Below are 21,941 nucleotides of genomic sequence, written 5' to 3'. Positions count from 1 at the left end.
AAATGATGCATTTTTTTTTGCTGGTCTGGCAATGAATGTGTTAATCTGGTGTTCGGGTTTCAAACTCGTTTTAGGATTTCAAATTTGTGTTTTCAACTGGGGTTGAAGTTTCTCAAAGTCGGGTGTTAGCCATGCGTTCAAGTTTGTCTGAAAAAAAAAAAGGCCTGAAATCTCCGTCTTGTGCCACATAAGCAGTTTAAGTGCATCGCTACCCCAGGTGGGCTTCAGTCAGAGCGGCCTGCTATCCACTGACCTTTCAGACGAGCCCCCAGAGGAGGCCAGGAGACCTCTGGCTGAGCGCGAACGCCCCCCCCCTCCAAGCACCACCCACCGTGCAGACCTCGCCTGCTGGTGCCACTGGCAAGATGAGCGGTGTAACTTAACTCAGTTTAACTCATTCCATCCCAAAAACGTATAAATACGTTTTTAATACTTTGTCCTGTACTCCCAAAAACGTCTAAATATGTTTTTTAATTCTAAAGCATACAAAAGGCTTTGATGCAGCTTCTGACCTGAAGAGGTCACTTAAAGCAATGATAATTATTACAAAAAACACCCAGCAGGTGGCAGTAGAGTATAAGAGCTCAGCCAGGGCCATGTTGCAACAAGCTCTTTTTGCCAGTATTTTCAAAAGATTTGTGAATAATGATGAAACTTAGCATTTAGATTTAGAAATTTAGGAATTTAGAAATTTAGAAATTAGAAATTAGCATTAGAGTATAGACTCTAATGCTAATTGCTGCAAAACGGAAACAGATACAAATATACCTTTTTTCCTAATGAAAGAAGAGACTCATCTTTCTTTGGATAGGTTTCAGGTTTTTTATTTTTATTTATTTATTTATTTATTTATTTTTTTTTGCTTCAATCAAAATGGCTGGGAGTGAATGAGTTAATGAGTTACAGGTTACAAGTTAAAATGATGGAGGGGGGCATAAGTTTTCGTCAGTGTTGGGGGGGCCACACACACAAAAATACACTTTAAATATAGAATATAACACCCCCAATTTCCCAAAGTCTACAAAAAAAAATGCTGATAAACCTACAATCTACATTTTCCATGGAAACACCCAAAACAAAGAAAAGAACCCCCCCCCCCACCAAAAGAAAATAAATAACAAAACAAAACTGTATTTAATATATAGGCTGCTATGATGCTATTCCTTATGAACTCTATTATCTATGCATTAAGTGATATACAGTACAATTATTATTTATGTTTGTTAATATCTGCATGTTGTGTTTGCACATGTGCAAACAGTTGAGAGGACCAAGATGATCCAGCCGACGTCTCTGAAAGACCCCAAACTGGAGAAGCTCAAGGAGGTACGAGAGTCTTAACATTTTTAACACACGAGTGACTCATACGACCGGCAACAAACTCTTTGTGTGTTTCTACATGCTTGGCCATAATCAAAATTGTGATTCTGCAGTCCCCCGGTGGCCGCCCGCTGCCAGTAAATGATCGGAGCGCTCCAAGAAGCTTTTTTGCAAGCCGGCCAAGAAGTGCATTTGACAGGCCGCATGTGCCGTACGTGTGCATGAATCATTCGCAGGCAGTGAGGTGGAAGGTTGGGTGAATTTTTAATGAAGGTAATTATGGGAGGCAGATCACATAGTGGGGGTGTTGACTGGTGGTGGTGGTGGTGGTGGGCAGCTTGACAGGTTCTCCTGGATGACAGCCCCGCCCCTCCAAGAAAGTGTCTCCTTGCAAGTGGCAATGAATAAATAAGCTTCTCCGTTCGTTGTCAGACTGAATATAGACGACTTCTTTTGCTCCTTTTCCATCGAGGTCGGGATTTGGTGTTATCGCAGGAAATTAATTAGGACTATCAAAGGCATCGAGAGCACAATGCAGAGAGATGAAAGCGCGTGTGTGTGCGTGTGCGTGTGTGTGTGTTTGGCCAGGCACTGCTGGATTGGATCAATAGCACTCTGAAAGCAGAGCACATCGTGGTTCAGAGTCTGGACGACGATCTGTACGACGGCCTGGTTCTTCATCATCTCCTCGGTCAGATCGCGACATCGCTTCTTTCTGTTTAGTACACACACACGCACGACAGTTAAAAAAAAAAAAAAAAAAAAAAACTAAAAAATAACATTCTTTTAAGCTATTTGTTTCATTTACATCTACACCAATTTGACCCCCAAAATATCTTTACGATAGTCTTTTAATTTGTCCATTTACAGATGATTTTTTTTAATTAGTAGAGCAATACTTTAGCTGTTCATAATGGGAACTCCTGCAAGCTCCTGAGTATTAGTTTTCAGACAAGATTCGGGTTCAAATTTCCCACTATAGATGTGACGTCATGTACACATTTTGTGCGTGAAGAAAGGAAAACGCATTCGGCCACCGGGTGGCGGAGTGGTGCCGTCGCTTGCCTTCGATGCAGGCGGCGTGGGTTTGCTTCCTCGCCCGGGAGACCATGTTTGTGTGTGAGTGAGTGAAAAATGAGTTAAAAAAAAAATAATTGGAAAATGCAGTTTCAGTTTTCAGCCACAGGTGGCAGTGCCCTCATGCTGTGGATGTGACGTCATCTGCGTGTCGTGTAAGGAGGACCAAAACTGCCAAAATTCAAAATAAATAAATGTCTAAATAAATAAATGACTAAAAGTGAAAATAATAAAAATGGATATAAAAAAATATCTTGAATATATTAATGACAATTGTATATATGTATATATATTTTTTTATATATATAATTTTCAAATCTTATTTATATCTGTTTTTATTTCCACTTTCCATCCATCCATCCATTTTCTTGACAGCTTATTCCTTACCAGGTTCGCGGTGGGGGGTGCTGGAGCCTATCTCAGCTGGCTTTTTTTGGGCAGTAGGCGGGGCACACCCTGGACTGGTTGCCAGCCAATTGCAGTATATTCACTTTTATTTATTTATTTATTTATTTATTTAGTCATTGATTTATTTTGAATTTTGGCAGTTTTTGGTCCTCCAACGTTGTGTACGCGAAGAAGGGAAAATGCAGTTTAAAATAAATAAATAAATAAATACAAAAATAGAAATACATGAACTCATTCACTGCCAGCCCAGTAAAAATGGATCTTTGACGTTGGGCTGCTCGATTATGGGAAAAATAATATTCATGATTATTTTGGCAAAAGTTGAAATCATGATTATTCAAACGGTTATTTATGTTTTGGCACAAAACAAGAAAATGTTTAAGCGTTCAAAAACATTAGGACCAAATAAAAAAAAAAAAAATAGAAACACTTTAATTAAGTTTTTGACCAAACATGATTTATAATAATATATATTTATTTATGTTGGCAACAAATGTGAAAGTTGGAGTGCAGCATATGCACTGTGCAGTAGGGCAATATTTATTTATTTATTTTTTTTGGGTACAAAACAAGAAACTTTTTAAACATAAAAAACAAATAAAAAAAATATTAAGACAAATAAAATTATTTGAAACACTATATTTATGTAAGTTCCTTTTGGATGAAAAAAAATCAAATTAGTTATTTTAAAATTTAAAAAAGGTGCAAATGTATAAATTTAAACAACACAATAGTCTTTTTAGTTTCTGATTATGCTGATTTTGTAATTGTGGAGTGTAATAATTGAAATTATAATTGAATTTCGATTAATTGCACAGCCCTACTTTGACGTGTATAGCTGTCAATGGTACTGAATGAGTTAAAAAAGGGAAAATGCAGTTTCATTTCTCCACCTCGGGTGGCAGTAGTGATTCAAATTAAATAGATCAGTAGCTTTACTGTATTTCTATACAGCATTGTAATCAATTAAAAAAAAAAAAAAAAAAAAGAGTATGGATGGTACAGAAAATATTATTATTGTTGATACATTCGGACGCAAAACATAAAAGTTATTGTTGCAGGATTTTGAGGGGGTGAAATGAATTCGGAGTGAGGCTGGAAAATGACAAAAAGGTGGTGAAGTGAAAGAGGTTGAATACTTTTGATTCCGTCCGTCCTTTGTAACTTCCCATGCAGCCAGCCTGGCCGGCGTGCGCTTGCCCTTGGAGGAGATCGCGCCGACCAGCTGGGCTCAGCTCCGCAAGCTGGAAGCCGTCATGGGGGAGTTGGACAAGAGACTGGAGCAGCCGGACGACAAGTGGGACGTCAGCTGTGAGTCATCCTGCAAAACATTCACAATCCAATCCATGAGGAAAAAGCTCAATTTCCCCTAATGGCGTCCCATTCAACTGCTTTCCTTTCAGTAATCCACAAGAAAGACCTCCTGGCGACTCTCCACCTGCTGGTTGCCATGGCGAGACATTTCCAGCCCGAGCTGGAGTTGCCCTCCGACGTGAAGGTTCAAGTTGCGCTCGTGGAAGTAAGTGGCCAAAAAAAAAAAAAGCGTCCGGGGTCGAGTGTTCAAGCTCACGACGGGCATCCGTGCAGGTGAGCGAGAGGGGAATCCGATCGGACGTTCAAACCGAAGTCCTGACAGGAGAGAGGTGAGGTGAAAAGTTGTGATGACAACATTTCATTGATTCGTGTTTATTTTTTCAGCACCAATTCGGAGAGCCGCAGCAGCAACGATGGTGAGTATTTCATACAAATCAATTTGCTGAAATGCTTTTCTATTGGTATGATTTAGGATTTGTTTTTGTGTTTGACCGCGCAGGGGCCGGTGATCGCGTGGAGCAGCTGCTGACGCTGGAGGCTCGCAAGGTCGCAGCGGTGAAGCAGGTATGGAAACGGAACGACGAGGACGAAAGGGGGCCAAACAGGCGCCAATTTGCAGAAAGCTCCACAGGGACGAACGTGATGGGAAGGAAATTAATCGGCATTCTTGTTGGACTTTATAAGCCTTTCAGCTTGTTCGCTTGCCTTATGTTTTTTTGTTGTTGTTTTTTGTGTGTCTTTTAGGGCATAAAGTTTGTCGTGCACGACACATACTGAGTGACGTGGATAAATGTGATGGAACTGTGTTGCAATTAAAAAAATAATAATAATTAAATAAATAAATACATACATTTAAAAAAAAAAAAAAAGGAACTGTGTCGCAAGCGTGTCGGGTTCCGCAACTGGTTTTCAGGATCAGCCCAAACTTGAATCAAATGGATTAAAAGCGAAGTGTGGGGAGTCCCTGTCGCCAAAATGCATGAATGCAGTCACTTTAAAACGCTGACCCTGGCTTGAAACCCTCATTTAAATCTCTAACCATACCCTTGAAGCCCTAAATTGAAAACACTCAGCCTGGTTTGAAACCCTAATTTTAAACACCAACATGTCTTGAAACCATAAGACTACCTTGAAATCTTAATATGAAACCCTAATCTTAGCTTGAAACCTGAATTTGGAACCCGAAATCCATCTTGAAACAATAACCACTCCAACCCTAATTTGACACCCTAATTTGAAACACTAAACATGACTTGAAACACTAATTTGAAAAACCTAATCCTGTCTTGAACCCCTAATTTGAAACACTAACCCAGTCTTGAATCTACAACCGTGTCTTGAAACCCTCATTTGGAACCCTAACACTACCACGAGACCCTAATCTGAAACCTGAAACCTTCCAGTCTTAAAACCCTAATTTGAAACGCCTAACCCAGTCTTGAATCTATAACCATGTCTTGAAACCCTCATTCGGAACCTGAACACTACCATGAGACCCTCATCTGAAACCCAAACCCTACCTTGAAACCCAAATTTGGAAACCTACCCCAGTCTTGAAACCCTAATTTGAAACTCTAACTCAGTCTTGAAACTATAACCGTGTCTTGAAACCCTCATTTGAAACCGTAAAACAACCACAACACCCTAATCTGAAACCCGAACCCTACCTTGAAACCCAAATTTGGAAACCTACCTGAGTCTTGAAACCCTAATTTGAAACCCTAACCAAGTCTTGAAACTACAACCATGTCATGAAACCCTCATTTGAAACCGTAACACTACCACAAGACCCTAATCCGAAACCCGAACCCTACCTTGAAACGCAAATTTGGAAATCTACCTGAGTCTTGAAACCCTAATTTGAAACCCTAACCAAGTCTTGAAACTACAATCATGTCTTGAAACCTTCATTTGAAGCCCTAACACTACCACAAGACCCTAATCTGAAACCCGAACCCTACCCCTGTTTTGAAACAATAGTCGTGGCTTGAAACCCTAATCCAAAATGTCTTCCCATGTTGTAGGGCCTGCTTGGCTTTGTGAACAGGAGCATGTCCAGGTTGGGCCTGCACGTGTCGGATCTGGACAAGCAGGTACAAAACATCGATCGCGACGATGGCGCGATCGAATGGTCCGATCCGTAACGTCGTCTCGTATTTTTTCCGCGTGCAGTTTTCTGACGGCGTGATTCTGCTGCTGCTGATTGGCCAACTGGAAGGTTTCTTCGTTCCTCTCTGCGACTTCAGTCTGACGCCCGCCAACCACGAACAGATGGTACCAAACTGAATACTTGGATTGTCCAAGTGTGCTTTCGCTAAAGAATCGCCGCCTCAGTTGGATTTCACGATTGAAATCAACTTGGTTGTCGTTGTGTACAACACAATAACAATAACAATAACAATAATAATTTGGGGTTGCTTCTCCTTGGTGCCCAAATATACAAAAACTTATTGCGGATGCAATAAAGTGACGTAAAATAAGAAGAAAAAAAAAGAAAAAAAAAGTATTGGGAATTTAATAGTGATTGTGTTATTGTGTAGTAAATGAATGAAAAGGATTCAGATTCTTTGAAATTAGGGTTTCAAGACAAGCTTAGAGTTTCAATGTTGAGTTAGGGTTTCAAATTAGGGTTTCACACTAAGGTTGGAGTTTCAAATTAGGGTCGCAAGTCGGGATTACGATTATCAAATTAGGCTTTCGGGATTTAGACTTTCAAGCTAGCGTTGCGTCTTTAATGGGGCTCAAATTGTGAATTGAAAGCAGGATTTCCAGTGGGTTGGATTTTGGTTGCATCAGCGTGTGACGTTCGTTTCTTTCTTTCTGCCCGGTAGCTGCACAACGTGTCGTTGGCTCTGAGCCTCCTCACTCACTCGGGCCTGCACGTGTCCTCGGTTCGAGCACAAGGTGACAACAGCCGTCCCGACTCTTCACGCGCATGTCGTCAAAACATCCCCGCCACGATTTCACTCTTCTCGTTTTGACACACGTCATGGTTAGGGGGGCAAGAAGTTGTCACCTAGTGGCAATTTGAAGATACTGCTACATAGTTAAGCAAGCTTGTATTTTGTTATTGAAACTGTATGACATATTTGTCAAGACACCTCAAATAACCCCAAAGTGTGAACATTTTCTCTTCAGATGTCGTCGCTCAGGACGTCGCAGCCACATTGAAGATCCTCTTCACTCTCTTGAGCAAGCACGCACAGCAAGAGGACAAGATGGCTGCCCATTATGTCTGAGAATTTCATTTATTACAATCCAAATGGACATACTGGAACGTGTTGTACTCCAAGACGGGTTTTCTTCCTCCTCACTTCAAGTTGTGTTTGTTGATAACGTTCCACTCCGGTCCTGTAGGTGGCAGTCATTTCAATTTAAAGCTGAGAAAGAAAATAAAAAGACGTGCTGGCTTCTTCTGTGGATTAGACTTTCTTCAATTATAAATCCAAACAAATTAGAACTATTCTTAATGCATTAACAAGGGTTCAGATCGAAAAAACACTTTTAGTTCATATTCAAAATCAAGTAGTTCTTATTTGCGTACCAAAAAAAAAAAAAAAACGTGGCTGTAACTTCCATTGTATATTTGAAGATACGACTGTTAGCCACAATGCTAATTAATGTACGTTATTGGGTTTTTTTTTTCCTCTGACGCAGCCTCCCTGCACAAAAAAAAAAAAAAGATTCTTCTTCCTCCGCCTCCTTTGCTCTGTTTTGAAATGAAAATGTCATTTGAACAAAAAGATTTAGAAAATGTTCTGTCAGTGGGGGTGGCAAGAAGATAACAATAGCTCACAGTATTCACTGACAATGTTTTGAATAGCAATGTGATGGAATATTTTTCTGTCCCCCCCCAATTTAGCCACTTGATAGTTGCATAAGATGCATGCACTTCAGACTCCCACCACTAGGTGGCGGCAGCTACCATCAATTCACATTGTTTGCGCCACAAAGCTGCTTTGCCAACTCGAAATAGACCACAATTTATACAGATATGACATTTTGTTCGGTTCTTTATTTAACTACAAAGTTGGACAGTGGTTAAATAGCTAGTCTAGATTCCAAGGGCTGATCTAAAGCTTTTATGGTTTAGGTAAACATCTGTAAGCTGTTAGATTTGTGACCTAGCCTGCATATCGTCACTGCTATGTGAAAAACACGTCCATTTTTTTTTTTTTTTTAAACATTTTTGGGATCTCGGCATTCAGTTTCATCCAAAAAGTATTTTACAAAATGGACAAAAGTTTTAAATTAAATCAAATTAATTGCATCTCCATTTCCAACTTAATGAAGAAAAACCATTTGAGGCACCGTCACATTTGCTTTTTAATGAATGTTGCCAATCACTCAATCAGAACGACATCCTGTATCATTTTTAGTTTCATAATGCACCGTAAAAACAGCGGTAGCAACAATTTTTGTGGTCAAAAATATGTGGGAAGATAAACACTATGAACGTGTACTTTGTAGGGGGCGAAAAAAAATGGAGCTAATATATCTTCCAACAGGTGCACATATATGTGAACACGTGTAAGGGGAAACTGGTCAAAACTGGTTCCTCTTCTTCATGCGCTTTGGACTTCCTTTCCCCATTTTCACAGGCTGCTCCTCCGCTTCGGCCTCGTTTATGTTGACTGCTCGTTCCTCCTCTTTGACGCCTTTGGATTTTTCATTTTTCATTCCTTCCTGTCGGTCGGTGGAAGTCATGATCTCCTGTATATTTTGCGAAGCCGCCCGTAAGGTTTGCGCCTTCACTGAGCGCAGATCTTTCCTCACCCAGCGCACGGCCACCGCCAGCGCTTGTTTCCAAAAGACCTTGGGCAGACCCTTCAGCTCCGCTTCGCATTTCTTCCACACGGACGTGTAGTGCTCGCGAAGGATCTGCGCGGCGCCGCGCGACCACTTCTTGGCGTTGCCGGTCAACAGGAGGTCGGTTTGGGGCGTTGGGCCCAGCGGGGAGACGCTCCTGATTAGCTTCATTTCAAGGCGGAGAAACTCAAGCGGGACATTTCCACCCGGGGTGACGCGGAAAAGGTGGTGGTGCGCCTTCATGTACTTTTTCATGGTCTTGGCCAGGATGGAGAAGTCTGCCCGGGCTCTTCTGTAGTCCATCCTTATTGGGTTAGAGGCGAGAAAAAAAAAAATACTTGAAATAGTCTCATCTAATGTATTCAATGTATATTTCTTGCAAGGACAGTAAAGGTAAACAAGCAAATGATACTTCACAAATACAGTAGCGCTTAGACTTGCGACTTAGACCAGATTCGAGTTTTTCGAAATACAATCGGTCGCTCTACGAAATTTTTTGCTTAGACCTCCAAGCAAAAATTCAAGCTCCAATTCAAGACTCAGTTTAACTGAAAAGTTTTTTGTTTGTTTGTTTAGCAGAGAGTGAATGATTCCTGTGGATAATTTAAGCAGTCCTGGATTGGCTGGCAAAACCAGTTCAGAGTGTACCCCACCTACTGCCTGAAGCCGGCTGGGATAGGCTCCAGCAGCCCCCGCGAACCTTGTGAGGATTGAGCGGTTTTAAGGAAATGGATGGAATTTAAAGGGATACTTGTCTCATTGAACCATTTTCAAGAGGGCCCGACTGATATGCATTTTTTTTTAGGCCGATACAGATTTTTGGCAGAAAAAAATACAAATTAACGATTAATCTGCCGATTTATTATTAAAAAAATATATAATACAAATACTGACAGTCGTTTGAAAGCCCTATATAAATAAAGATGACTTGACTTGTTCCTGTGTGTTTTGGCCTCTTGGGGGCAGCGATTGAACACGATTCAAATAACTCACACATTGGGAAGAATGTGTACCTTTGTGTAATGTTATCTCACCTGTGGGTATGTGTTCCCAAAAGATTTGTGCGCGGGTATTCGGTATTTGAAGGAGAAAAAAAAAATCCCGAAGTCGATGCTAACTTCCTGTTAGCGCTAGGCTAGCGATGTTATCAAAACGAAGCATGTTTCGTATTTAAATATGCAGCGGATGTAATTCTTAACGTTGTGTGTTTAGATTTGTAGTTAACTCCAACTGTGGTGTCATTTAAAAAAAAAACAAAAACAAAAAAAAAACAGAATAACATACGCTACAGACTTGCTAGTTGCTAACGCTACAAAAGCAAAATGGTGCATTCAGGGTACTTTCACGTCGGAAACTTGGGTATTCTTTGATTACATTTTAATTGGCCGATTGTTTTGGCCGATGTTTGAAAGCCAATCATCAGCCGATTATAATCGGCAGCCAATTAATCGGTCGGACCCTAATATTTTGTCCAGAATTAATTCGATAACTTCATTATTTTTCATGTACAATTAATACCTTTAAAAAGTATTTTTTGTTTTTTCTGTTGCTGTCGACTGATGATGACATCACCTGTGCTGAGGAAGTTGGTAACGACCAATCATGGTTCACCTGTTTTCTGGGGTTGGTCAGCAAACTGAGCCATGATTGGTCGTCATCAGCAGTTTCATACCGCTACCAGTTGAAGTTTACTGTCAAAATTAAAAATTAAAAAAAAATTGAGAATTACGACTGAGTTTGTTTTGTGTGTGTGAACATGGGCTCCCTCTAGTGGTCTGCACAAGAACCACTGTCTAAATACAATTCAGTAGTATTTAACTTTTTAGGACAGAAAAAAAATGTAAGTTCCCCGCATTTTTCAATTGAATATTGTTTAAGAAAGATTTTTAATTTTTTTTTAAGCATTAAACCTTATATTCGAGAAATGCGTTCACCTACTATGCTTCTGTATTTTAATTGAGGTCATAAACGTTGTACGTTATTATCATTATTATTTGAACTGTCACTTGGTGTAAATTATAAAGCTTTCAAGAACTTACATTAAGACTTACATTAAAATATGGATCATAACTACATAGTTACCTACCAGATGTGTGCCAATTAAGCCACAAAATATTGCTAAACTTCATCAAAACTTGGATGGAGCCGCTTTAAAAAAAGAAACTAGCCTACATTTTAAAGTTTGGTACAATTGGGCTATCATTGAAACACAAAACTGTTCAATTGCAATATCAATGTAGTGGAATAATGCAGTGACAGCGCTGTTATTATTGACACAACTGAACTACAGTTGCCAATGAAAAGTAATCAAAACGAGTTACTGTACATGAGTTACTTATTGAAGTAGACCCAACAACTGAACAATTTAGCAATGTGGAAAAAAAATAACCTGCTCAAGTAATCTGTACTCCAAAGTTATACTTTTGTTTAATCTCATTTCACATACACATATACGACGTTGTAATTGTGAACATGTTGACGTTGTTCATTAACTGTTGATGTTCGCCGAGTTGCGATATTTAGCTTAGTTGCCACTTGCCCTCGTGCACTTTACACGAACGTGTGTCCTTAAAATTGTGTTGGCAATCGGTTATTTGGACACAAAGACTGTTAATATAACACTACTCACATGCATGTATCTCACCCACGGCGAAAAACGACGAAAATCACGATTGTGGACTCGGGGCAGCAGTGATGCAATTTATCTCGCCAGAGATGACTTAATTAACATCCGGGAAATTTCCCCCGCCAGTCACATGACGGAGTTCGACACATCGGAGCGGCCGCCATATTGTGACAGTCATTCAATGCAACAGTGTAACGTTTGTTGACTGGAGAATAAAGTACGAACGTTGACATTTACCTGAATCTTTTTATTCAGATATCGTTATTGACTAGCATGCTTAAAGTAGCAATCATGGCAAGGAAATGGAAAAAGTAAATAAAAAAAAATATATTTAAAAAAAAGAAAAAAGAAACGGAAATAGAAAAATAAATTACAAATACACAAAGATTTGAAAAGGGAAGCACAAAATGGGGGGAATGAGAATATTAAAATACACAAATTCGATGCCATACCCAAATTAAGACAAATATTAGGGAAAAATACAAAAATATTAATATACAAATGAGACACACATCTTGAAAAACGACGAAAACAGCGGTCAGTACGAGGGTCTGTTCCAAAAGTGGCTTACCTGTGATGAGTCGTTGTGATTTCCAAGGAAAGCTGCAGAAGTAATCACTTTAAAACGTAAACACTGGTAGATTTTTTTTTAAATAAAGTCTTGCATAGCCTATTGATTATATATATATTTTTTTCTGAATTATTGCTAAAAGTCATAAATGTGTTCAGTGTTTTCACATAAATGAATACCCTTAATAACATATGATATAATATTATTAATATATATATATATATATATATATATATATATATATATATATATATATATATATATATATATATATATATATATATATATATATTACAGAGGATGTTTCAAACTGCTAGCCCTTTGCATTACCATCAGCACTTGAGAAGTAGCTCTGTTTGGTGACCCCTGTACTAAAATATGGGGGGGGGGGGGTGTCAATATTTGTAAATAAAAGATACAAAAAAAATACAAATTGAATTAAATAAAACAAAATCATGATGTTTGGGTGGTGAATAATACAAAAATAGAGGGAGTAAATGAAAATGAAAGACTACCCAAAAATAAGATGGAAAAACAAATGTAAAAAAACGAAATTATATTTATTTTTTAAATCACGGAGAAAGAAAAATAAGAGGGATTTTTATTTTTTTATTTTTAGTATTTTAATAGTTTCTTGGAACATGCATCTATAGAAGAACACAATAATATGATCAAATAGTCTTTATTGAACATCTGAAAGAGAAAGAAAAGTGACATGACAGCAACACTTTCCTTGCAAAGCCATTTGCAGCACGTGCTGGGTTGTCTTGCTTGATTCAATCGCACACGGAAGTCCATCAAGGATGCATTTAAAGGGCTGTAATGCGAGATCTGCTACTTACCCGGGTCAATGCCACCACAATGTGCCTTTCAGACGACCTCATTTCACCTCTCCAAAAGTCGACATTATCATTCATATTCATCATATTAAGATGACGTTATGATGTTAGAAATGCATGCTTATTGGTCAAGCTCCCACTTTAATTTATTATATTATTTTTTTAAACATAAATGTATTGCAATCAGACAAGAAGGGCAATGACAGGGTGGACATCTGTACCTAATTTAGCATTTTTTTAGTAGCTGTACATTGTGGATGTTACTTAGCATGATTCCATTAGAAAGTGCAAGAAACTTTTTTTTTTTTTGGCTATTTGTTGGGCAGGCGTCAATGATTCAGCCGGTGGCCACTTTTACCAAACAACATCAATCCCGACTTAATGCGATGAAGCAGATCCGCCGATGAACTCTAATGGACTTTTAATAGACTCGCCATGGCAGGATGTGGCCAAGGGCTCCTCGGTGGCAGGAAATGGGACTTGTTTGTTGTCTTCGTTTGGACGCTGATGGATGACCAGCAGAACCTCTCATGTGTGCACGCATTTACTGGCACACAGGAAGAAACAGCCTGATTGACAGAATCGGGGGATGATGAGGGCGCCGCCGCCGCCGGCCCGAGCTCGTTAGCGGCGTGCCAACAAACTTTCTGGTGGTGACATGAGGAGCGGCAGGTGACGGGGAAGTCAGGTGGCGAGCGGTCTTATCGGTAGATTCCTTAAAAAATATAGCATGGCTGGCTTTGTCGAAACAACATTAAGTACACTTGCACACTAGAGGAAAAGTAATGGCCTAAAAAAAGATACAAGCACAAAAAAAAATACAAAGATCTTAACACATTCACTGCCAGTCCAGCAAAGATGCATCATTTGACGTGTTTTTCCGTCAATGGCAGTGAATGAGTTAAGTTAAAAACCAAATTATCTGAAAAAACAAAAATACTACAAAAAAATAAAATTAAAAAAAAGACAGAAAATGCACAATTATTGCAAAACATTCAAACTTAGCCAACAAAAATTTAAAAAAAATATTGCGACAAAGATGCCAAATAGAAAATAAAATATCATGAAAAAAAATATTTAGACAAAAAAACAAATTCCAATGAAATAAATATATTAAACTAACTGTATATACAGATTACAAGATTCCAAATAATAGCAAATTAAAATATTGGACAAAAAGACATCAAAATTGCAAAAAATACAAACATACTAGACATAAACAAAAATATGAGGAAAAAAAAACCTTACAACAAAAATGTTAAAAAAATCCAAATATAAAAAAAAAATATATATATATAGCGGAAAAAGTACCAAACTAATAAAAGAATAAAGAAAAAACTATTGGATGAAAAATATTAAAATATGAGATAAAAAATAAAAAATATTGGGAAATTAAAAACAAGGACTAGAAAAACAGGGATATGGAAATACATTAGAAAAATACACAAATATAAGGCATACATACAAAAATATAAGTAAAAATTACAAAAAAATTAGAAAAGAAATACATAAACACTGGTATATCAGACAAAAAAATTGTACAAAACACAACAATACAAAATTAGGAGCAAAATAAAAATTAATATTTTAAATTAGGGGGGAAAAAAAAGCCTGGAAATAATAAAAACAAGTATTAGGAAAAATGATGGAAAATACCACAATATTAGATCAAAAAATAAAAAATAAATTATATGCATGTATATATATATATATATATATTAAAATGAAAAATATTACAAAAACTATAAAATAATAATAATAATATAATAACGGGGGAAAAATGTAAAAATATTAGCAATATACATTTTAAATTTTAGGCAAGGAATAGAACAATAGAAACAAATACACACATACACACTTAGGAAAAAGGATCATATTAGAGGTAAATTACACAAATAGAATGTTTAAAAAAATGTAAAACTATTTTTAAAAATACCCCAAAAATTAGGGGAAATATAAAAATATTAGTAAAAAATAAACACTAATATATTAGATGAAAAATACAAGATATTGGAAAAAACAAAGACAAAAATTAAAAAATATGAGAGAGAAATAAAAAAAATATATATATAGTGAGGGGGAAATGAAGCTTCATGAACTAGGCCTACTTGTGATTTTTTTATTTATTTATTTTTTACTCCTGTAGATGGGGCTCTTGGTTTAAAGGTGAAGGCTTGTGCAAAGTAAATTGATAAAAAAAAATCCATTCCATCTTTAAACCAAGAGTGCCATGTAGAGTAGTCAAAAAAATATATCACAAGTGCTTCATGAAGCTTCATTTGTCCATCTCAACAAAAAAAACATTACGATGAAATATTCCATTCCACTCATGTCAGCATCTCAAGTTTTCCAGTCGTGGACAGACAGAGGGCTCCTGTTTGCACACGGTGTAAAAGATAAAACTTTATTTTTCCCTGTTGTGACGATACAAAGTCAACAAGTGCAATCAACTGAGAACATCACGCGACATTCTATCTACCCGTCAACACTGTGGACACAACGCACACTTATCACCAGCACGCCTGCAAAAGTGACGACGCTCGCTCGTGTGTACAGGCGGCCATTCAACTGTAAGGCAACGGTTACCATGACAACCCGCGGGGCCGACGCGTGCATGAGCGCTCCCCTTCTATCCACCTTTTGTTTTCGTTTGCAGGGAGCGTCACGTCACGTCCGGGGCCACGAAAACAACAAAATGGGCAAAGGGGAAGGGATGATATATTGGATGTCATATCCCCGAGACAATCCTTTCGCCTTATTCCCGAATCTTCTCCAGCACTGGCGACTAATTAAAACCCCGGCAAAAAAAAAAAAAAAGTTCTCCCGATTGGAACAGGGGCGGCAGCTGCGCAGGCAGAGGAGCAAGGGAGCGTGAATTAAATGCACGGCTGATGCGCCGGCCAATTATTTCTCCCGTGTGTTCCAATGTGTCGGTGAGAGCGCGCGCGGGCGCCAGGCAGCCAATTAAACGTTAGCCCCTCCGATGGGAATCGACTGGCCGCTAACATCCCGGCAAACGCTGATATTATTGCAGATAACTCCAGGAAGGCTTCCGACAGCAACTTCGAGCCGCCACGAGTGCGCTCGTTTAAGTTTTTTTTTTTTTTTTTTTAAACGACGTCCTTATAAGCGTCATCAGGAGAACAGCATCTCTCTTGTTGCCATGGTGACACGGCGTGACCTACTTTAGGAAAAGTGTAGAATTGTGGATGTGTTATTATTGTTGTTGTTGTTGTTGTGCACAAGTCAAGAGGCAATGTCGTTAGCCTACGGCATGAATGCCCGAGTCATTTTTAACTAACTGACAAAATATCAATACCAAATATCAATTTGCTTGCTTGCTTGCTAATAATTATGTGACTTGTTTTGTTTGGTTGAATTTGCTTTCTGGAAATGTTTAAAAAAAAAAGACAGAGGCAAGTATGCTATTAGACTATAGTAACAATGTTCGGTTAGACTGTTTAGCACATTTGTTCAATGCGGTTTGGCTTCTTTCACTTTCTTTGGAGTTGGATTCGTCCTCCAGGGGGAGCCCTGGTGAAAAACAACTAAGTCCTTAATTTAAAAAAAAGAAAAAAAAAAGAGAAGGTTTGGACCAAAAACTAGCTTTAAAAAAAAAACAAAAAAAAAAGTCAGGAAAGAAAATCATAACGTTGTTAGTTTGTAATTTTTCTTTGAAAAAGACTCAAACAATCAAAATTTGTGAGCATTTTATTTTATGGTTAAAACACGAAAAGGTTTATATATAAGGTCTAATTAATATTATTAGTTTTTTTTTTCATTCAGAAACGTGTTGTTTTTTTTTAGATCCCCAAAACAGACAACACAAACTTTACATTTTCTAAATTTTCACGAAAAAAAACCCAACAACCACCCAATTTAGTTAATGTAGAAAAAATAAAAACAATCACAGTTTAACCCTTAGTCTAAACCCTATCAGAAAAACAAAATTATATGGGCGTTTTTGTTTTTGTTTTTTGTTTTTTACTTTTGTTTGAAAAACTGTAAGAACGATCAAATGTATGTTCTTTTTTTTTCCATCCGAAAAACAACAATTATAAAATTTTATGTTTTTTTTCCCCCTTTTCTTCTTATTTTATACAAAACAAATTACAACTAGGAGTTAATTGTGATCCCAAAATCAGGGAAAAATCATTATATAAATTGCTCCTTTTTTTTAAATCAAAATTTTTTGGGGGGAGAGTTTTAAATCTGAAGAGGAAAAAAAATAATTTTTGAGTTGACATTAAATTAAACAAATTTTTGTGACAAGACCTTATACATTTTCAGATAGATTTTGTTGGATGGTTCCCGATTATATATAATCTCTAAGACACAATGATAGACGTGTAATCAATATGCACATTGATGACAGCTAAATGGAATTTAGTGTGAAATTGTACAAAAACTGAATTTGGAATTGTATTCCTTCTTATGTCATTCTGTTTCCAAAGTTTTCATTCTTTTGCATGTTGATGTTGATAATTTGGAAAGGCGCTTATGAAAAAAAAAACGTTTTATTGTGGATATAAAAGTGCCATTTTTACATAAAATTTCCCATTATTTTACTGTAGTTTGCATTGGGACAAAAAGTCAAACTTCTTCAAGTAGCCTCGAAAGAAGTCGGGACCGCAGTGCAGATTTTGTACAAATTCCTACGAAAATGATCATTTTGAGACGACATTATGATGACAAATCTTGCAAAGTGTTTTGTTTGTTTGTTTGTGTGTCGCACTTCCTTCTCATCCTTCACTTTTCTGTACATTATTGCTGACAATTAAGTTTTGATGTTCAATTGGACTGATTCAACTCCTTGATGGGATGATGCGCGTTATATTGCTAAAAGGTGTGGTTGATGATGGATGTTACCATGGCAACTCAGCTCAAATGGGTTTCTTACACTGATGCTTCGAGATTTATGATCCTCACTAATGATTCGGTCGAGATAACTTTTTCTCAAAAATGTGATGGAGCTCATGTTTATTGTTATAATTGATTATGAACACAAGTGGGATTTTTTGTGTGTGTGTGTTAAATATAAGTTCCTCTGAGGTTGTACTTGTTTTTAGACCAATTGCACTCACTGTAGTCTCCCCAATCCCCACCCCTGCTTTAAAACAATAAACACTAGTAACACGTGAAAAATCTATTTATACTTTAAGAGCTACAGCAGGAAAAGCGGCGCATCTCCATCATCCGTTTCAGTATAAAGCGCTCGTCAAAACGTTTTTTTTTTGGTCGCCATCATGGCCGCCGCCGGAAACGAAAACACACTGGAGTCTACGTGAGATGCTCAGCATCCACCTAACGAATCACACGTTCGCGAAGGTTCACCACTCGTCGTCGTGCGACGATCACATGATCAATAAAATGGCGAACCGCGGCTAACTGCTACGCAACACAAACCGACACAGCAGTCTAATAAGCATTTCATATTTCAAACCTTCACATCTGACCACGTCATCCCGGTCGCACCGGAATGTCACTCGCGAGCAACTCGGTTGGGCTGTGGCGGCATTTTACTCTACCGGGCCTGGTTGCTCAGCTGGCTTGTTTAACGCTGTCAGTCCACTGTTAGCTTGTGCTCGTCAGATGGAGGAGGGGGAGGGGCTGCCAAAGACTTCCTGGATGGCTGCCTACGTAAGATGCAGTGTCTGTAGGGGGGGCGTTACCTCTGGGCCGTCCCTGGGAAACGGCGTGCTACTTTTCTGCCGGCCGCATCGCTCTGTCCAAAGAAGAAAAACAAACAAACAAAATGTTAGAGTGGGGATGGGCAACTTAAAGAATGGAAGGGGCCACAATTTTCTTCCTTTCTAACCAGGTGCACCACAACAATGTGTGCATACGTCTGGATTGTTTTGTGTTTTTTTTAAAACAATGAACAGAAGAATATTTTATTTTAATGCTGAAATATAAAAGATCCGCACTCCTCAACTACAAAGGCTTTGAAGCAAACAAAAAAAAATAACCACATACTGTGATTTTCCCCCCTTTGTGGAATGGGCGCTCTAGCATAATAATTCCCATTCTGACACAAAACTGCTGAACAGCAAACCAAAATGAAGTGCAAGAACTCATTTTGTGTGCATTTTCATAAAAAAATAAACCCACTCATATACTTTAATATTCTACTAGTGCATGTTTCGCCTGCATGTTGTCATTCAAATGCCCAAATTAATAGGCTGGCTCACTCAGCTATTGGAAGTAAAGTTCATCAGCTGACTGTAAACATGTGAAATAAATATGGCGGCAGATGCAGCACATTAATAAAAAAAAAAATCAAAAAATAAATACATAGCAACTTCACTCAAACAGATCGTTTCATTGACAAAAAAAATCAGTCTCTTGAGAGACTATCAAAAATTGCCATAGCCGACTATATTTCACGTCGTCAAGGCGGGGTATTGGGTAAAGTTTTCAACTAGCAATAATCGCGCCTCGGTTAAACCTCATCGGCTACGATACTGCCACTGCGCAAAGACAACATTGGACTGTTTCATCTCAACCTATCTTGTTGCTTGGTACCTCTTTCAGTAAGAGGACACACATGAAACATTTACATAACCACACTTTTTCATTATCAATTGAGAGCAGTACTTATTTGCCTTGGAAAGCACCAATGCAATTACTACATAATAATAGAAAACTTTCTTCTTACAAGAAATTTGTAAATTGTGAATTTTTAAATTAATATGATGTTAGATTTTTTTTTTAAGTGGTCATATTTTAATACGTTGATTTGATCAAGAACGTAATTAAAAAAATAAAAAATAAATAAAATTGAGCGTCAGGTAAAGTTTTCAATTAGTTTTTCATTCTCACTTGAGATTAATGCTGATTTATTTCTGGTTAATGGCTAAAACCAGTTACTATGTGATACAAAACTTTAGTTCTCACAAAGTTTATAAATGGTAAACTAAACTCTAAATTGAGTTGCACCATTTTTATTATTTATATAATTTAATATGCGCATTTTAAAGAAAAAAATGTGATTGAGAAAGTAGTCTCCACAGTCACTGTAGAAATTGAGAAAAAAATAAAATAAACCATTAAATTTGAGATTTTTAAAAGTCATCTGTCATGCAATTGTCATTGACAGAATACAGCTGAATGAAATTAATTCTACAATGATTAATGTTTGAATTTTCCAACAGTAACAATATTTAAATAATTTCATTTGACAAAAGAATACAGTGTCTGTTGATAATTTGTATAAAGCAAGGGCAAAAAATAAAACAACTTGCACAACATCTGACAGACGGCTTTTATTGAAACAGTAAATCAGTCTCTTGAGAGACCGTCAAAAATTGCCATAGCCGACTATATTTCAAGTCGTCAAGGCGGGGTATTGGGTAAAGTTTTCAACTAGCAATAATCGCGCCTCGGTTACACCTCATAGGCTACGATACTGCCACTGCGCAAAGACAACAATGACTGTTTCATCTCAACCTATCTTGTTGCTTGGTACCCCTTTCAGTAAGAGGACGCACTTGGAACAACATTTAAATAACCAGAATTTGTCATTATCAATTGAGAGGAGTTTGCAAATCGTGAATGTTTAAAATTTACTGAATTAAATCATACAAACTTATGTTTTATCAAAGAAAAAAGAAAAAGTTCCACTATTAGTTGTGAACATGAATCTAATAAAAGACCATAAGAATGAAGATTCACGTGCTTGCGGCAAAGCCAGAAGGGATTTATTTGGAAACCTTCTCGACTTCCTCTCCACAGCCTGCCGTGCGTCACGCCGTTAATTAACTGGCACCACATGGCCGGTGTTGATGTGCTTCGGCGAGGTCTTGGCACGCCGCTCCCGATTCACGCGTGCCAGGCATGATTACGTCATCATTCGATTATTATTACTATTAACATCAGAGGACAGCAAGCAGAGTGAAATATGGACGGAAGCTTTGAAGACAAACGAAGAGGAAAACGAGATGTGACTTTGGTAGAAGTTCTCAATATAATTAAAATGTCAAGCATCCAATTAGTACACCCTGCAGAGTGCAGACCTCCACCAAGGCTGGATAATGCTAAATGTGTGCTTTAACTTTTTAACCAAAAAAAATCACTAGCTCGCCTCTTACACTCCAGTCGGCTGCTGTCCCACTTGGCCATAAGCCAAGTGGCCTTTGTGAAGTTCAGATGGGAACTTTCACCGCTTCTTTTATCTTGAATGGTCTTCATACGAATAATAACCACCAAGAGACTGCATATTCCCAGTTGAACTATTTACTGGATGCCAGAAAGATCGAGTGCACAGCCGTGGAGCCTTTTTTTTTTTTGTTGAATGCGGAAGAAGGGCTAATCTATTCCAAATTCTTATACTGTCTTGGCTGCCCCCAACCACCAACACGGGGGACAGCTCAGCCGAGCCCATGTAAAAATGCATGACCTGATAGTCCTAACTGGTTTCAACTGGATAAGTACACTAAAGTGCAGATAAGAAGACACCAAGCCAGAACAGGTCACAGCGACACAATGGCCAAGCTCAAATCACCTCTTAATCCCTAAAATCTAATCTAACATCTTTAACAACAAAAATCAGCCTCTATTGAGACCTGCAAAAATTGCCACAGCTGACTATATTTCAAGTCACCAAGGCGGGGTATTGGGTAAAGTTTTCAACTAGCAATAATCGCGCCTCGGTTAAACCTCATAAGCTACGATACTGCCACTGCGCAAAGCTGAAAAAGGAAAGGTGCAAAAGATGGAGTCACCATCCAGCATACGTTCCACAGTGACGGTCTCCAATACAAACTGTTGTCAGATCAAATCAAAGCAAAAAACGTATTCATGTTGTACCGTTCTTATATCAAAATGAAAACAACTGACACATAAAAAAATGTATATACATAAATACATACTGACTGTGAGTAGAGTGACATGGCTCCACACGGAGGAACCAGGCCATGGCTGTAGGGAGCGCTGCCCCAGAGACCACCCGGTCCCAGCAGACCAGGAAAGACACCGC

General features: G+C 38.1%; 3 protein-coding genes and 3 non-coding genes across 6 annotated transcripts in view; 1 reads left to right on the top strand and 5 right to left on the bottom strand.

The window, feature by feature from the left end:
- Positions 1 to 1,275: 1,275 nt before the first annotated feature.
- On the top strand, positions 1,276 to 7,425 carry parvg (parvin, gamma). Its single transcript, XM_077518084.1, has 11 exons — positions 1,276 to 1,326; positions 1,909 to 2,011; positions 3,982 to 4,116; positions 4,209 to 4,324; positions 4,393 to 4,448; positions 4,504 to 4,535; positions 4,619 to 4,683; positions 6,144 to 6,212; positions 6,292 to 6,393; positions 6,951 to 7,023; positions 7,258 to 7,425. Exons 1-11 carry the CDS (start codon positions 1,276 to 1,278, stop codon positions 7,356 to 7,358), a joined length of 903 nt encoding a protein of 300 aa, XP_077374210.1. The 3' UTR covers positions 7,359 to 7,425.
- A 789-nt stretch (positions 7,426 to 8,214) lies between these two features.
- Positions 8,215 to 11,699, bottom strand: LOC144016777 (uncharacterized). Its single transcript, XM_077518097.1, has 2 exons — positions 11,558 to 11,699; positions 8,215 to 9,232 (listed from the first exon to the last, which is right to left on the bottom strand). Coding segments are annotated over exons 1-2 (570 nt in total). The 5' UTR covers positions 11,560 to 11,699; the 3' UTR covers positions 8,215 to 8,664.
- Positions 11,700 to 15,341: 3,642 nt separating this feature from the next.
- The window catches only part of shisal1b (shisa like 1b), a 105,063-nt gene continuing 98,463 nt past the window's right edge, over positions 15,342 to 21,941 (bottom strand). Inside the window, exon 5 of the mRNA XM_077517386.1 lies at positions 15,342 to 18,689. Within this exon, the coding sequence (XP_077373512.1) occupies position 18,689 (1 nt within the window). The 3' untranslated portion in view covers positions 15,342 to 18,688. The remainder of the gene's footprint in view (positions 18,690 to 21,941) is intronic.
- LOC144016814 (U4 spliceosomal RNA) lies at positions 19,306 to 19,446 on the bottom strand. Its single transcript, XR_013283025.1, has one exon. It is a non-coding gene; the product is annotated as a U4 spliceosomal RNA (small nuclear RNA).
- LOC144016812 (U4 spliceosomal RNA) lies at positions 20,250 to 20,390 on the bottom strand. Its single transcript, XR_013283023.1, has one exon. It is a non-coding gene; the product is annotated as a U4 spliceosomal RNA (small nuclear RNA).
- Positions 21,516 to 21,656, bottom strand: LOC144016815 (U4 spliceosomal RNA). Its single transcript, XR_013283026.1, has one exon. It is a non-coding gene; the product is annotated as a U4 spliceosomal RNA (small nuclear RNA).

The sequence above is a fragment of the Festucalex cinctus genome, chromosome 3 (genome assembly GCF_051991245.1).
Source record: "Festucalex cinctus isolate MCC-2025b chromosome 3, RoL_Fcin_1.0, whole genome shotgun sequence".
In the NCBI taxonomy this organism is placed as follows: domain Eukaryota; kingdom Metazoa; phylum Chordata; class Actinopteri; order Syngnathiformes; family Syngnathidae; genus Festucalex; species Festucalex cinctus.
The sequence above is the reverse complement of the archived record's forward strand: the minus strand, read 5'-3'. Positions and strand labels throughout refer to the sequence as shown.

Bases quoted from the DNA above. Each gene is read 5' to 3' on its own strand.
- parvg (XM_077518084.1), top strand. From the start codon at position 1,276: ATGATCCAGCCGACGTCTCTGAAAGACCCCAAACTGGAGAAGCTCAAG. The intron at 1,327-1,908 runs GTACGAGAGTCT...GTGTTTGGCCAG, and splicing joins AACTGGAGAAGCTCAAGGAG to GCACTGCTGGATTGGATCAA. The intron at 2,012-3,981 runs GTCAGATCGCGA...CTTCCCATGCAG, and splicing joins GGTTCTTCATCATCTCCTCG to CCAGCCTGGCCGGCGTGCGC.